The sequence below is a fragment of the Dermacentor albipictus genome, chromosome 2, assembly GCF_038994185.2.
Source record: "Dermacentor albipictus isolate Rhodes 1998 colony chromosome 2, USDA_Dalb.pri_finalv2, whole genome shotgun sequence".
Taxonomy (NCBI): Eukaryota; Metazoa; Arthropoda; class Arachnida; order Ixodida; family Ixodidae; genus Dermacentor; species Dermacentor albipictus.
Window position 1 is genome coordinate 72809778 of NC_091822.1, and position 17081 is coordinate 72826858.

At 47.6% G+C, this 17081-nt stretch overlaps 1 protein-coding gene across 3 annotated transcripts in view; it reads right to left on the reverse strand.

Moving 5' to 3' along the window:
• Positions 1 to 17081, reverse strand: part of LOC135908261 (astacin-like metalloprotease toxin 1) — a 97874-nt gene that overhangs the window by 59759 nt on the left and 21034 nt on the right. Inside the window, exon 1 of one of the 3 annotated variants that reach the window (XM_070533672.1) lies at positions 2804 to 3394. The exons of the other annotated variants lie outside the window; for them this stretch is intronic. Within the exon in view, the coding sequence (XP_070389773.1) occupies positions 2804 to 2863 (60 nt within the window). The 5' untranslated portion in view covers positions 2864 to 3394. Of the gene's footprint in view, positions 1 to 2803; positions 3395 to 17081 lie in introns of those variants that run through there. 3 annotated transcript variants of the gene reach the window in all.

Here is a 17081-nt window from a genome sequence, read left to right on the forward strand (position 1 = left end):
ACGAAACGCTGTCATCGATGTGATGCCAAACAGATTGAGCCTTTACCGCGACGCTAACTGCGCGCCTGTGGCGCTTCAGAAACGTGCTTTTAGAAATACAAGATTAAAGGCAGTTCTCTGCAACCTCTGAACAAGTGAGCGGATGGAAATAATCGACGCGCGCCTTAAAGCTGTCAATGCTGCGACAGGAATAAACCCTGTAATACAGTATTTTCCTCCACCCAGTACTCCACCTCAACTTAGGAAAGTGCATTGCAGTGCTGCTCCTGTATAGAAGTGGTCACTAAACTTCACTGACACGTTTTTATGAGTCTCTGAGGCTGGCAGTGACAGGAAAGCATCTCAGATCCCCGAGATCGACGTTCGTGATCACGTGGTAGTATGGCGGAACCTACTTGCGTTCATCTGATAAAGACGTCCGGAGTCACGGAAGCCTTAGCTGTCGCTTTGGGCAACATAACCTGAGCTCCGCTGGGTAGAGAAATGTTTTTTTTTTTCTTGCGCTAAAAGATGGGGACAAAGACAGGAGGTACAGGTCACACGAAGTGCTTCGTGCGTCCTGTATTCCTTTTCGTTGTCTGCGTATTCTCGCGTAAAATAAATTGCTGGCTCTCCCATAAAACTTCAGCGTACTACATGTTACAGCTCGAGTGATGTTGTGAACAAGTATTAGGAAGAGCTTGGAACCAATATTTTTTGTAACTTGCTTGGGGCATATCTAGCGTATGTAATGCTGTCCTGTACAAGGGGTTGTAAATCAGAGACCGCATTTTCTTATGTTTTGACTGGTTGCCCGGATGATCTTGTTTTGTTCTCGCAACTTGACGGGGTGTCCTCGTTTGAGAGCCCGGAACTGCTCTGGCTTTCTGCTCAAGGTCACACAAAGTTCGGCGAAAACTGGAGTTAAAGTGTCTCATGCCTAATACATTTCGCAATGCATAACTAACTTACCCAAATCACCACTTGGCTATGTGTAGGCTAGTGGGAATGGCGGGGTGGATGCTAGGAATCGACTCCTGTAGTAGAGCCTTTCTCTCCTACTTCAATCGAGCAAGTACGCTAGACTTCTCAAGGTGCCGTCACACGATGACTGGGCCGCACCACAAGGAGACGCAAGAATTAACGCTTTCTTTGCTTTTGCAGTAGGAGATGTTCTTGCCTTTACCGGGTACCTTATTCCGGCTTAGGTCAAAGGAAAGGTTTAATATATATATTCTTTCTCTGGTCGATCACGTCTCGCAAGCAAGCCGAGAAGTTTCCCAAACTAAGCTATATGTATCTCACACCGTGGCCAAAGGTCACCCTTTGAAACAAAGGCTTCTCAAATTCAATGATATGTGGAGTACGAGCGGGCGAATGTTGGGTTTCTCGAGAATAAGGGAAAGTAGACATTTAAGACTTCGTGCGCGGACGTGAGAGAGGTGCGCGAGAGGAGACAGCGACGAAGAGCTAAAAACAAGAGAGCATGCTGCGAGAGAAAGAAATAAAAAAAAAAGGGACCACTCGTTTGATTCCAAGGAGCTCAAGTAGGCCGATCGGTGAAAATCACGGAGTTCTGAGGCAGACCGATCGTTCGGAAAACACGAAGCGAAGGGGGAAACGCGTTGCAGAACGCGGGTGAGTTACAGGAAATGGCGTAAGAAGGTCGGTCTCCGAACGGCGAGTTGAAGATGGACCATTGGGCTCAGGACCCGCGCCACCAAGACTACACTACATCGGCGCTACCAGTCAAGCGCTGGCCACTGCCTCGCTATACTTCGTGATTTTGCCAGGCCATGGACTCCCGCCTCAAGGTCTGTGAACGTCTGGGCGCGTGGACAGAACGCCCGCAATCGCGCTGTGGGCCGGAGTTCGCGATTAGTTGTTATCTCCGAGATTCCCGGTCTTTTACCGCTTCCTTCTGATGGTTGCCGGTAGGGCGTATGCTTCTACCGAGCCTGCCGGACACAACATGGATACATCCATGCACGACCTGTGGCTCCGCCCCATTACTGCCTTACTGCCGCGCACATTATGCAATGGGAACTGCTTTGTTTCAGAGAACTGCACGTTCTTAAAAGCCAACTGCAACAAAATTCTGAACTGCGTAAATAGCCCATTTTCAGATAATTTACACATATGATATTGCCTCTCTGGAGAATTTTACGCCTTAAATGCGAGTAGGCGCTACAGAAAACGCCTGCGAAAATGGATGTTCTTCATACCGAAACTACTGTTATTCTAGGTCACTCTGCCCAAACTAATAAATACGTCGCTGTTACCGGTCACCCGAAATGACGTACATTGAAGACTATAGAGAACCAGCACCCGGGTCGCCTGCTTCCCTTGTTTGTACACCACTTGTTGTTGTTGGAGCCTGTGACACGTGTGGCTCCTACCCACGATGGGGGATTGACCAAGAAATGGTTGAATTATTCCAAAATAGGAGACCGCTAGGTGGCGTCGACTAGAGCGGTCAGCTCAGGATGGGCTCCCATCTCTTTTCGTTTTTTGAGAGTTATCTTGTGCTGTGACCTGAACTTCGAGGACTTCACGAGGTTCGGCAAGCTGTGAGGACACTGCAGACATCAAACTTTCCGGTGAGCACCTCGCCAAACCTTTGTGACGGGCCAAAACGTGTGTGAAGTGTGAACGCTAACGGCGACGGTGAAGCGGCGGCCGCTGGTACGCGGAACGCGTCGGCGACGCGGCCGCGACAGATGGCGACGCTTACGCCGACTCCAGCTACGGAAGCGCCGAGAACGCCGACGACAACGTTTAATGAGGCAGCAGGCCCCGAGAAAACACCCAACGCGCAACTCACCTCCTCGGACGTGGACCGGGATGAGATGGAATACCAAGAAACCGCTAATGAGGATTGCATGGTCCTCCGGAGTACCGAAGCAACTGGCGGACCCCATGGACGCCAAGACGACGACGGAGATTGGCAAACGGTTTTGACCGTGCGCCAAAAGAAGGCGCTCGCACGAGCGGGCAAAAAGGCCACTTTTTCCGAGGGTGGCTACGAATCATCGGGCCCATCGTTCAAGCCCCCGGTACAACCAGCGAATAAAAAGAAATTCAAGACAAGGCGGCTTCCACCACTGCCTAAGGACGACATTAAAGTGATCGTGCGCCCTCACCAAGGTCTCCCTATCAGGGAACTTACGGCGCCACAGATCGCAGAAGCAGTTATAAACGCCTGCCAAGGAAAAGTGAATGGAAACCAGTTCCTGCTGAGATTGAAACCAGGATCAAACATTTTTATTATCTCAACCCCTACAGAAGAGGTGGCGAATATTGCAAGAAGAATTACAGGCCTCACCTTAAATGGTCGACTGCACGCAGTGAGTGCGTACGCAGCAGTAGGCGAAGACACAAAGAAAGGAGTGATACATGGCATCGCTCTTCACACAAGCCCTGAAACCCTTCTAGCCAACCTGCGTCTTCGTACGCAAGGCGTCGACATACTAAGAGCTAGGATGTTGGGTGAAACGAAAACAGCGGTAATTACCTTCTTTGGCCCCATCGTACCGCGATACGTCTACTATATGGGAGGGGAGCTTCCCTGCTTCCCATACAAGAATACCATACAATTCTGCAAGACTTGCAAGCAAACGGGTCACAGAACGGACGTCTGCCCGAATCCCCACCTGCCGGTATGTCACAACTGCGGCACTCGGGAGCCACAACCAGACCACGACTGCAACCCTGTTTGCGCTACCTGCGGAGAAAAGCATCTCACGGGATCCAAGGAGTGTAAACGTCGTTTCAAGCTACCACCACAGCGACCGCAGCCAAAATCACCAAACCGGATGGCCGTCAAAACGCCGGGCAAGGCGATCAAGTCATCGTCGCCAAAACGGAGATGGTCTGACACAGACGATACGGACGATGACGATTGGCCTCCACTGCGGACTCAAGGGGACATTCCAACGTCGCAACCCCAAATTCGAAAATCAAGATCGCAAGAACGACAGAAGAATCCAGACCAAGGGCTCTCTGACCACTCCGCCTCCAGACACCACCGAATGTCCTCTAGATCCCCTACCCCATCCAGGACTACAGTGGCAACGGGAGACTCGACCCAGCATAAGGTGAGCTGGGCGGGGATGGCACAAAAAGGGGCTCCAATAACCGCCAACCCTGAGTACCAAAGAATCGTTTCTGAAAATCGTCAGCTTAAAAAAACAGTAGAAGAACTTAAAATAGAGATGGCAACGCTGAAGGCACAATTTCAGAATACCAAAATTGGGCAAGCTAAACCAGCACAAGGGGATAAACCTGCCGCCCAACAGACAACAATTAGCAACATTGAAAGAATGATGAATCAGGTAGTAGAACAAATTCAGGCTCTGCAAACGTTTCAACAGCAGTTATTTGCTGAGGTGCAGAACCACAAAGTTTATGTAGACGAACAAATGTCTAAACTGCAGCAAACATCACGCAAAAGAGCCAGCAGTAACCCCGGAACACCGACGGCGAGAAAGGTAAAAAACGGGGCTGTTTCCGATTCGACGGATACCGAAATCGTACCTAACCATGGCCAGTAAAACAACCCGAACCACGGACACCGCTGAGATATGGCAATGGAACTGCCGCTCTTTTCAGAAAAGAGCGGCAGCGCTACAAGCTTATTTAGACGCCGCCATTATTCAACCGGACGTCATCTGTCTTCAGGAAGTTGGAAAGGGAGTAGTTAAGCTTAGAGACTACTACACCTTTCAAAATCCCATGTATCCTAGAGTGGCGACGCTGGTGCACAAGAATATCGCGGCCAGTGAACACTATTATCCCCAATGCTCAACGGAGCACCAATTGATCGAATTACACACTACAAAAAGGAGTAAAACCAAAACGTTTATTGGCAACGTGTACAGCCCACCGAAAGAACGGCAGACTGCGTTTCCCGAGATGCTTGAATGGGCGCTTGGACATCTGGAAAAAAAAGACAGGTTTATTTTAGTCGGGGATTTTAATGCTCCCCACACCAATTGGGGTTATAGGACAAATACAAAAAAGGGCAGAAACCTAGTAGAAGCAGTAGACAAATATAACATGCAACTAGAGACCTTACCCCTCGCCCCCACGAGACTTGGAAATAGCGTCTGCGGAGACACGTACCCAGACCTCACCTTTACATTTAACGTAAAAGAGGGACAGTGGAGGAACCTGGATGAAAATCTGGGAAGTGACCATTATATTATTAGTTACTCCACTACGACTCCCAAATTAAGAAAGCCTTTGAGAAACGCGAAACTTACAGACTGGACTGCATATAGACATTACCCGACCCCTCAGCATCCAATAGATTCAATAGAAGAATGGGTAGACGAAATGATGCAGGCATACCAAACTAACACAAAGCACGTCGCGCTAAGCGAAAAAACACCGGTAGTGGATCCCCACCTCGTCCATATGTGGGAAGGCAGGCGAAGTCTTACTAAACGATGGAAGAGACAGCGCTTAAACAGAAAGCTCAGAGCTAGAATTGAACAACTGACAGAACAAGCAAATGAGTATGCTAGGCAACTACAAGCGAACAACTGGATACAATTTTGTGACTCGTTACGGGGAACGCTCTCAACAACCAAAACATGGGCAATTTTACGGAGCATGCTTGATCCATACAATACAAAAACAGTCACTACTAGAGCATTACGCACATTGGTAGGAGAGTTTAAGGGGGATGACGCATCCTTGATCCAAACCCTGGCAGACAGATACATCGGGACAGGAGGAGATAACATCGATAAGAGAGAGTACAAAGGCATGGATAATCCCAAGCTTGATGCACCCATAACGAAACAAGAAGTATATGCCGCCGCTCTTGCATTAAAACGTAACTCAGCCTCAGGCGAGGACGGCATCACGAATGCTATGTTAAGAAATATGAGTGATCAGCAACTGGAACGCCTAACCCGGTACTTCAATGAGAAAATCTGGGAAACGGGAGAGCTTCCTAATCAATGGAAAGAAGCGACCATCATATTAATACCTAAACCGGGGAAAGCTAGAACATTGCAGAATCTCAGGCCAGTATCGCTAACCTCCTGCTTAGGCAAACTTTTCGAAAAGGTCCTTCATATCAGGCTTACCAGCTATATTGAAGGGCACGAACTTCTCTCGCACAACATGTACGGCTTCAGACAACATCTTTCTACACAAGACATATTCGTAAGGCTACGAGATGACGTGCTGCAAAATGTACCTACAGGGGGAGAGAACATCATAGCAGCACTTGACTTAAAAAGCGCTTTTGATACGATCTCCCATACCCTCATACTTGAAGAGCTCGAAAGAATGGGCTGTGGAATTAGGATCCACAATTACATCCGCTCTTTCCTTACTGAACGTAAAGCCACAATAGGTATGGAAAATATTCGATCTTCCAAACTCCCAATGCCTAACAGAGGCACACCACAGGGTGCCATCCTCTCACCACTTCTATTTAATGTCGCAATGAACCGCTTGGCACGACAACTAGAGAAAATTAACGACCTCAACTTCGCGTTTTACGCAGACGACATCACGTTATGGGCCTGCAAAGGCTCGTTAGGGCAAAAAGAACAAACTATCCAGGAGGCTATCGACTCGGTGAAGGACTTCGCAGAACAAAACGGTATGCAATGCGCTCCGGAAAAATCTGAGTTTATCCGGATCCACGGGCGTAACTACAGAAACAAACCGAACATCCACCTAACTATGGGTGACCAGACGTTACCAGAAAGAAATATGATCAGAATACTAGGACTATGGTTACAAAGCAACAAAAGAGCCACTCACACCATTGCGACTCTAAAATCAAGCACGAGGAGCATCGCTAGACTAATTAGCAGAATTACAAAGAAAGGTAAAGGGCTCCACGAAAACGAAACCATAACACTAGTCCAGGCTTTTATTCTTAGCAAAATAACATACGGACTACCATATCAAGAGCTAACCCCGTCGGAAATCAAAGAAATCGACCTACTAATACGTGGCGCGTATAAGGCAGCGCTTGGGCTTCCTAAGAATGCGGCAAACGAGAGGGTGCAAGCTCTAGGCATATACAACACATTTGAAGAGTTAAGAGCAGCCGTTCTCATGACACAAAGAGAACGACTATGCCTCACAAGCACAGGTAAAAACGTTCTGTCGCGTTTAGGTTACCCATTGCGACCGCAGTACTCCAGGGAACAAACGACCGCAATGCCGGATCCAATACGCGAGCGCATAGTGGTCTCCCCAATCCCACGCAACATGAACAAAACTTATCACACAGCGAGAAGACAAGCGAGAGCTAAACATCTTCAGAAAACCTTCGGCAGTAATCAAGATGTAATGTATACTGATGCAGCTAGATTTAGCAAAGGACATGTAATAGTGGCAGTTCAACCCACACGCCAGGGAACGCTTCACACATCAGCCTCGATACGTACTAGGTGCACTGCTACAGCGGAAGCAGCGGCGATTGCTCTCGCTATCGCATACAAGGAAAAGCAAAGCAGCTCAGCTTTAATAATGTCCGATTCACAAGTGGCATGCAGAATGTACCTACAAGGCAACATACCACAAGTCGCCCTTAAGATCATAGGCGACACATTGAAAGAAGATCATGCAATATTATGGTGTCCTGGCCACGAGGGTATCTCGGGAAACGAACAGGCACACACTCTAGCTCGAGGCTTTACTAACCGAGCTGGAGATACGCACAACGATGAAAAAGACGATCGCCTACTGGTCCGCGATATACTGGAGCACCAGCGAAGAACACGGCAACAGTACGCCCCACCCCACAAACTACTCAATGTAGAGGAGGCGCAGAAATATAGAAGAATACAGACGGATACCTACCCACATTTGGGTAGATACCATAAAATAAACCCAACCTTGTACACTAACTCTTGCCCGTGGTGCGGGTCATGGCCTTCATTGCCTCACGTAACATGGGAGTGCGCCAAAAGACCTCATGCCATTAATTCACCTTTGGTACTCACCTTGCTAAGGGAGCCCTGGGAGGCCATCCTCGCTCTTGCTGACCTTGAGGCCCAGAAAGGCCTCTTGGACCAAGCTGGGCGGGTCGCGATGGCCACTGGAGTCTTGGAATAGGGACCCACCCTGCACCGCTCCCTTCCACCATTTTTTTTTTGCCTCATCAATAAATGTTTATTCCTCCTCCTCCTCCATTCCAAAATAATATGGAGCATAAATTTCCTAATATCAATGGGTATAGCATTGAATAGTGTAGAATGAGCTGTTAAGATAAATTCAGGAAGGTCATATTGAATTAGTAATAAATAATTTAAAAGTAAAAACAAAAAAAGAATTTAGCGGGACATTCGTTCCGCTATTTATGGACAGCTGGGCTTGTGGGTTGTGATTAGCATTATGAAACATCGTTCCAGCGCATAATTCAACACAGACGAGAAGAGATAGCCAACACGATTTCCGGACTGTTCACTTCTGCGCTGGAGTGATGTTTCATAATGCCATTCGTTTAGATTCTGTAAGGAATGTTTGGACAGCGAAGCATGCATCCCAGTGGCTGAATCCCCAAAATGGACGCCCCGAACGAAAGAATTGCAGGTTCTGTCAAGTCCAGGCCTATCCTTCGAAAAGGTATTTCCAACAATTAATCTTTTTCTTAACGCAGTAAAGCGGTGACAAGATAGAAGAAAGCGCTGTATCGTCTCCTCCTCATCACAAAAAGGAGAGAGGGGGAGGGAACCAAACCCGACCTGTGTACACAGAAATTTAGGGAGGGAATGTGGCAGCGTAATTTGGTGAGGCAGACCTCAAGAGTATTTGTGCAAGAGGATTCGCTATGTCAGGGAAATGCCAGGTGCTTATACTCTGGAGAAGCAGTCAAATGTGGGTTTGATAAGGCTAATCTAATTGATCGCATCCGAAATCTTGCCGCCGTGATCTGTGCTGTCACTGGTAGAACAGGAAGAACAGGGCCGGATAGTGATGGATTTACCACTGAATTGGCAGTTTCATCAAAAAACAAACCTTTTATGACCACGCACCCAAATCAAATGAACACATTGCACATGGGCAAGAACTAGTAAGTGGAAGAGTTTTCGCATGGGTGACTCATTAGCAGCGGTAAAGCAAGAGCATACACAAAGGGAGTCAGTAAGAATAGCAGCCATTGTAATCATTTGGTGTAATTTACGTAAAGCTAGTGTTAGTGCTAACAACTCAGCCAGAAAAATAGGCACAAAATCAGGCAATCTAAAAGAAAAAGGCCAGTCGAGTGCAGGACAAAATATTCCAATGCCAGCTTTTTCCTCGCACTGTGAGGCATCTGTTGCAATAATATTGTTGTTTCTAGAGTGCTTAGGTAATCTTGCAACATGGGGTTTAAGATGCCGTAAGGGAGTAGTTTCGCGTGGTTTGGGAAAATGTCATCGAACCTGATCTCTGGGTAATTTCAATGCGTATTATTAGGAAGCAGGTCGCGAATTTGCACATTTTGTGGTTCAAGTAATGTTTGCACAAATACGATCTGTGGTCTACGAAACCTGGGCCAAAGAAGAGGAAAAAATAATTCTGGATCGGAGATGAAAAATAATTTGAGGATGGTTTAATGGTGATTCATATAGCCTTAATAAGGTCCGAGTGGTCAGAAGGTGAACTCAGCATAATAGGGGTGGGATTCTCGCTTCCAGGTATAATGCGGCATTTGCAGTGTATTTTGGAAGGCCTTAGCACAGACGTAGTGCCTCTCGTTCTAACAAAACTATCGGCCTGTATAGCTTGTATGATGGAACATCACGTATGATGTATGATGGAACCATCAAGAAGGATTTTCTTCCCATACCTGTTCTTTTATTGCTCAACTTGCGCAAAATGCCTTTTGTACGAGCTCCTTTTGTCGCAATATATTCAATATGTGGCCGCCAGTTAAGATTTCCGTTGTAAATAACTCCAAGGTACCTTAGTAACTCTACTTGTGGGATATCTTCGAGATGATAGTTAAGCGATATGTGTACTGGGTCTTTAACGGGAAAAACAAGTATAGCACACTTATTAGCATTCAGGTTTAAGTGTAAGCTATCGAGCCAGCGTTCCAGTTCCCTTACATACGACTGCAAAATTTCGTAAAGATAGTATATGTCACTACCCATACCAAAAAAGGCAGTGCTATTAGCATAAACGTAGGTAATGACACCTGGGTGAACGGGGATTCCCTGCTCAGTAATATATGAAACAAAACTGGTGAGAGTACCGATCCCTGAAGCACACCTCTTGTTTGTTTATGTTTACTAGAGGAGTAGCCGCTTCGAAAACAATAGAATTCCCTGTCTTTTAGAAATTCATGCACCCATGCTACAATATAGACTGGAAAACAATGGCTCTGTAACCGGTTTGTTAAAATTGCATGTTCAATGCTGTCATAGGCTTTACATTTATCACAGGTAACTAAAGCCACTTCCGCGCATGAGCGCTATAACGTAAAGCTATTCCAAATTTTCTATTCCAATTCTGGAATCAGCCCTCCACAAGTGGTCAAAAACTTTTAGGGACCACCCCCACTTCGCCTGCCCTACGTGCGTATCGTCTGGACATCTGTACACGCCTCTCTCCATGGTAATGAACGCGCTAATGCGGTAGCCCGAGAGCTCGCTAACCGGGCGCCATTGGAAGAGCTGTCCAACCCAGACGACGCACCGACAGAACCACTGAACTACACTGAAACTCTACAATATTACAGAGATACCAGGAGCCACTACCCTCCACCACATAATTCCCTCAATCGAAAAGATGCCGTCGCGTGGCGACAGCTGCAAACTAATTCATTTCCCTGTCTCTTTTATCTTCACCTCCTCCACCCCACACAATATCCCTCATACTGCCCCTATTGTGGAGCAAAGCCCACAGTATACCATTGCACCTGGGAGTGCCCACACCCTCCGGGCTACTCCCCTATTCCTTCACCTTCCCCTTCCTCCTGGGAGACTGCGCTGACCAGCTCAGACCCGCAAGAGCAGCGACGGCTGATCCGGCGGCACGCGGAGTGGCGCGAGCCAATGGGGCCCTGAACTAAGGGCTCCACCCTGCGAGGAAGTCGCCCAAACTCATGATAAATAAATGTTTTCTCTCTCTCTCTCACTCACGCAACGTCATGAAAACGGCGATAGCTTTTCATCTGATATGACGTGTACACACTGATTATGCATGATTGTATCGAAGGAAAGAAAAATTGATATATCTGAGTTAACGCCTTTTCTTCATTAGCCTTCGGCTATTGGTCAAATGTTTTGGGCTGCACCCACTTCACCTGCCTGTCACGCCACGTCACAAAACCGCGAAAACTCAACGCTTCAAAGTGACGTGTACGCCTCAAAGATGCAATAATGTGCCTAGCAAAAAGGAATTTCTTTTATCAATAGCTGCAGGCTGACCCGTTCCGAAAGGAATAAAAGATGGCTCCCACCGATCGCTCAGGCACTGGCTACTCCCATTGCCGGAGAACATGGGTTTATTTGCGTATAATAAAGGTTTTTGCGGCCGCGTAACTTTTTCGAGCGTTTTGGCACGTTTACGACCTCATTCTTCCAACTTTTCTTTGCTGAGGATCCGTTTTACCGTAATTCTTAAGCTTCCGTTGCATGCCGCCGCAAGTTTCGAGCAGCCACCGCAAGCTAAGTCAGGGAAAGTGGACCAATCGCAGACACCGGCACCACCCTTATCATCCGATCAACGATTTTCAGTGCACTGGCTCCGCCCCATTGCAGCCCTCTCCACTTGAGCGTGCTGCTCGCCTCTTGCAAGCCAATTAGATAAGACAAGCCGCTCAGTGTAGGTAATGTTATTCCTTTTTCACGCAAGCAAAAATGACCTCCTCTGGACGAGGAGATCGTTTGCTTGGTCTGTTCAAACAACCCTGCGAGTCGCCGCCCGATGGTTGCAATGCGTCGGCGGTTACCCGAATTTGACATCAGGAGATTGGATTAAAAAAATATTGGAACAGTCTTACGTTATAGGGCCCTATGTTTCGCGTGTTAGCCACAAAGTTAATAAACTTTGGTAGCTACTTCGTACGCTGTGACAACGCTGTTGTGCGCCACCGGTATTCCTTTAATGCGGAGTATTACCCGAGTCGTGCCGCTTTTCTCTCTGGTTCCATACGTTCAACAAGCAAAGCATTGATGCGTTCTACCTCTACTCGAAGAAGAGCGCATTGAGGTGACCAAGGTAGAGGCGCGGATATAGTCCGGTTTAAAGCGGACGCGATCTGCGCGACATCAGCAAAAATTGGACGCTCATTCGTGTGTCTGGCGCAGGAATACATTTCCTGCAGCCCGCCGGAGCATATTGAACAAAGTAAATCACCCACTAGCTTGGTTGACCACCAGCGTGCTGATCTATACACAGTTCGGGCTCGCAGACGCAAGTGTGCTGAGTTTCCGTCTTCGACAACCACAATGCGCTCGCCCTGCGCGCATTTCAGCGCTTGCGCTGCAGCAACAACTGACCGCTGCGCTACTGCGGGTCACGCTTAAAGCACAAGGGGAATTTTTAGCGATCTTAGCGTCCCCAGCATCACATAATCTATTTGACCAGCCGCTGCCGGGCACGCTTGAAACGCTGGGCTCGTCGACCGATGAGATAACTGCCGCCATATGTAGTAACGGATGACAAGTAACCGAGGCTCGGCACGGCCGGGCTTGAGGTGTCTACCCTCTAGCCCAGCCGAGGCCTCAGCGCAAAGTGCGCGTAAACTCGCGATCGAACTGGACGTACTTTCTCTCAGACAAAGTTTTGCCCACTTCGCTCTTTCGGCATCGCATTCCTGCATGGCTTACCACCCCATCTCAACCATGACCGCGGCGTCGCACTCTCCTTCGTGACAAATGCAGCTTGCGACTTACGCACACAGCGTTTCTGGCACTGTGTCAGAAAGGCTTTCGTTCGTCGACTTCGACGCGTCCGATGTAGACACGCGTGAAATGTCTCGAAGAAAGATGCACTACCGAAAAGGTTCGCTGAAGAATATCGCCTCTGAATGCAACTTTTTATGCGCTATCGCGGCTTATAGAATTTATAAACATCCCTAGAAAACGTTTTTCATGTAGATCCTGCATGACTAAGTCACTGTGTCGCTGAAGTTTAGCTAGTGCAGGTACGCGTCTACTGCTGTTTGCATGCTTTGTATGCGTTGAGTGGTCCGCGTCGCATTTGCCTGCTGCGCCGCTGTGCACGCTTGCGCTCTGAAAGCTGGGACAGGAGAGATGTGTTCCGACTTCCTCTACTCAGCGTTGGGTACTTCGCAGCCGTCACTCGTACTCGTGTACGTGTTCGAGCACCCGACTGCCGTGCGCAACGTGTAGGCGTTCTTGAAACAGCTCAAGCAATATGCATAACGAGAAAGAACGCTCAGACACGAATCAACTTGCACATTTTGAGCGAGCGACGCGCTTGGATGCCTAGACGCAAGTGAGAAATGAGCAGTCGCCTACGGTTCTCTTTTGCCAGTTCCGCATCGCTACCGCTTACCGCCAGGACCACGTCTCCTCTGCTTAGGCGCTATCAATATGATGATAATACGAAAACTACACAATCAGCAGCCCCGAGGTTCTGCCAAGATTATATGGATAGCATATGCTTAGCATTTATAGGCTTTTCAGGTTAACCCATTGGCGCGTTAAAAGTGCATTAGCATTGTCATTTACAAAACTCCTGAGGTTAGAATTAACTATGGGCTTCAGACTTTTGAACATACCATTATAACTTTCTTGAATGACAACAAAGATATCGAAACGCTAATACACGAGTTCTCGAATGAAATGCTTTACAAAAAAGAGTTATGGATATGTTACTTAGGTCATAACGCACAACTTAGGCATACTGTAGTCTTAACATGGCAGATTGTTTACAACATTGCTAGATAACAGTGGTTTACTTATTTATTGATTTTTGTATGCACTCTTTCCTGTTTCTTTTCACAGCTGTAATTTCAAAAATTACTATGTCGAAACATTTATATACCGCACAGAATTGTGGATGTCCGTTTTTTGTGAGATTTTAATGTTACTTTAGAAGAAAGCTTGTTGCCGTCTCAAATGCACTGTTTGTCACCACGAGGAGGATAGGCCTCGTCAGGCATATACAGCCTTTAGCCTCCCTTCTGATGTGGCGATGTATGTTTGGATGCTACATATGACATTGAAAAAGAGAGAATAAACTTTACTTACTTTACATAAAAAATACAAATAAAGAGAAAACACATAGTACTCCTTGGTACGCCATTTTGCCAAGAAGGGTCCTGCGAAGACGCCCGCAATGGAGTTTTTTGTCAGCTCCATGATGTCTTTGATCTTTTCATCGCCAACTTGGAAAGTGCGGAACATAGCAGGTGCTGTTCTACATGCAGCTTCTTTATTTTCTGTCAAGCACAGCACATATATGCTTCTCGAAGCTGAAGTTTTTGGGTACGTTTAAAAAAAAGAGTGTAAGCGATGAATGCATGACATTCCCCATAAAATACATATGATACCCTCGCAAGAAAACAAATGCCGGTCCGCTTTGTAAAGTATGCTGGGCCTATGTGTATGCTAGAGGGGTGTTCTTGATCTCGAAGTACACACAATGGTTTCTCTACCTGTGTTTCGTCAAAATATTTTTGGTACCTACAAGAACTTCAGAGACTGTTGCAGGAAATATATGTGTTTGGAAAAAGACCAACATTGCTATTGTTCGTCTTGGTTCCGTTCTTGCTGCCGACAAAGATGACGATGCTCTTGTCTTTTCAGTCAATAATATAGGGATCAGTGTTACAGTAAATTTAGATAAATAGAAACCATTTAAATATCATATGAAGAATATTTAAAATAAAGATAATTCATGCACCCTTTATTACAGATTGTATAATGAGTGGGAGGGAACAGAAAGCATCAAAGACTATGTCAATCGAGATGAGGTATGCATTCAAGTAGGGAAACCCATGATGGTGAACCAGACGCAACCCCTCCTCATGAAATGACAAAACATTCTAACGAAAATGACACCTAGCAATCATACAACAGGATTGTAATGCATACAAAAAAAAATAATAAGAACAGACTGGCATTGGAGTAGACGTCACCAGTCTCTTCACTGAACCAAATGCAGAATCCTTTAGTTTTGAATGCTTGTATTAATCGCCAATTATCGCTTTTAGATCTGCGTCAATAATAAATCTGCGTTGCACGCACCTCTGCAAGCAACAGCAAAGCCCTTGCTTGTCACTTCGTGAACTCATGTTATACACTTCATAAGTAAAAACACCTCAATCACAAACTATATTTCCCACAAAAATGCTAATTTTGCTACCAGAAGGTTATGCGGGCTTGATCCAAATTTCGTTTGACTCTTCGCTGCACGCTTTTTTGGTTTTGGAAGCTCCAACATATCATCATCATCATCAGTCTATTTTATGTCCACTGCAGCACGAAGACCTCTCCCTGCGATGTCCAATTACACCCGTCCTGCGCCAACCGATTGCCACTAGCGCCCGCGAATTTCCTCATTTCATCATTTCATCGAATAAGTGCGCCGCCTCGCGCACTTATTCGAAGCAAAGCAATCTATCCTAAACAGGTGGAAGAAGCAACGACTAAATCGGCGCCTAAGGAAGAAGGTGGCGGAGCTGAATCGCGCCATCGAAGTTCATTGTCGCCTGCTCTGCACGCAACAATGGAACGAAATCTGTAATGCTGCGGACGGGCAGATGCATAGCGGCAAAACCTGAAACTTGATGCGGCATCTGCTCGACGAGACTAAAACAAAGTCCCACCAACGCGACCGCCTCGCAAAGATCATTCACAGAGCAGTCAAGGAAAACGGGGAAACTGAAGTAATCAGACGCATAAACAGCAAGTATCTTCCGGTTACACCCACGGAAAGGCATCCTGAGTTCGGCGGTCAAGCCAACGAGAAGCTTGACCGCGACATCAGCGTCGAGGAGGTGCGAGCGGCCCTGCACGAACTAAACAGCAAGTCGGCGGCTGGCCCGGATCACATCTCGAACAGAGCGCTCAAGAACCTCAGCGATGTGGCCATCGAAAACCTCACCGGTTACTACAACAAGTGCTGGAGTGCGGGGTCACTGCCCCAGCAGTGGAAGACTGCCAAGACCATACTGATCCCCAAACCAGGCAAGCCGCCGAACACGGACAACCTCCGGCCCATCTCGCTCACGTCCTGCGTGGGCAAGGTGTTGGAGCACGTCCTCATGTGTAGGTGGCAGGATTACCTGGAGGAGTCGGGACTATACCCCACCACGATCATCGGGTTTCGGCGTTCCCTCGGCACCCAAGACGCGATGATTCTGTTGAAGAAAGATATAATTGACGAAGATACCCTAACGAAAGACAACAAGGCCATCCTGGGGCTGGACCTGCAGAGCGCCTTCGACAAGGTGAAGCACTCTGCAATCCTAGCCCAGGTGTCCAGACTCAACATGGGCGCAAGAACATACAATTATATCAAAGACTTTCTGACGGGACGGACTACTGAGCTCTGCGCCGGAGATCTACGGCGCCAAGAGAAGAGGCTCGGCAGTGTCGGGACCCCCCAAGGCTCGGTCATCTCGCCGTTGTTATTCAACCTCGTCATGATCGGGGTGGCCAAGCGACTCTCTCGTGTCGAGGGCGTCCGGCACACCATCTACGCCGATGACATCACGCTGTGGGTTCCGGGAGGCAGCGATGGTCACATTGAGAGCACGCTGCAAGAAGCCGTCGACGCGATTGAATACCAGCTAAACGGTTCCGGCTTGATCTGCTCACCGAGCAAGTCAGAACTGCTGGTGTTACCACCGAAATACGTCAGACGTAAGAAGAGCGAAGCGAGGGATTACGAGGCCATCAAGGTCGTGACGAGTAACGGCCACGTGATCCCGGAGGTCGACAAAATCTGGGTGCTCGGCATGATCATAGACAAGCGACGGGGCAACGGCGAGACTATTTCCCGCCTTACAGCCAAGATTAACAACGCAATACGTCTCATCAGACGGGTCGCCAACCGCAAGGCCGGGATGAAGGAGGAAAGCTTGATTCGGCTTGTGCACTCCTTCGTAATCAGCCACGTAACCTACGTTGCAGCCTTCCACAACTGGATGCAATGTGAAA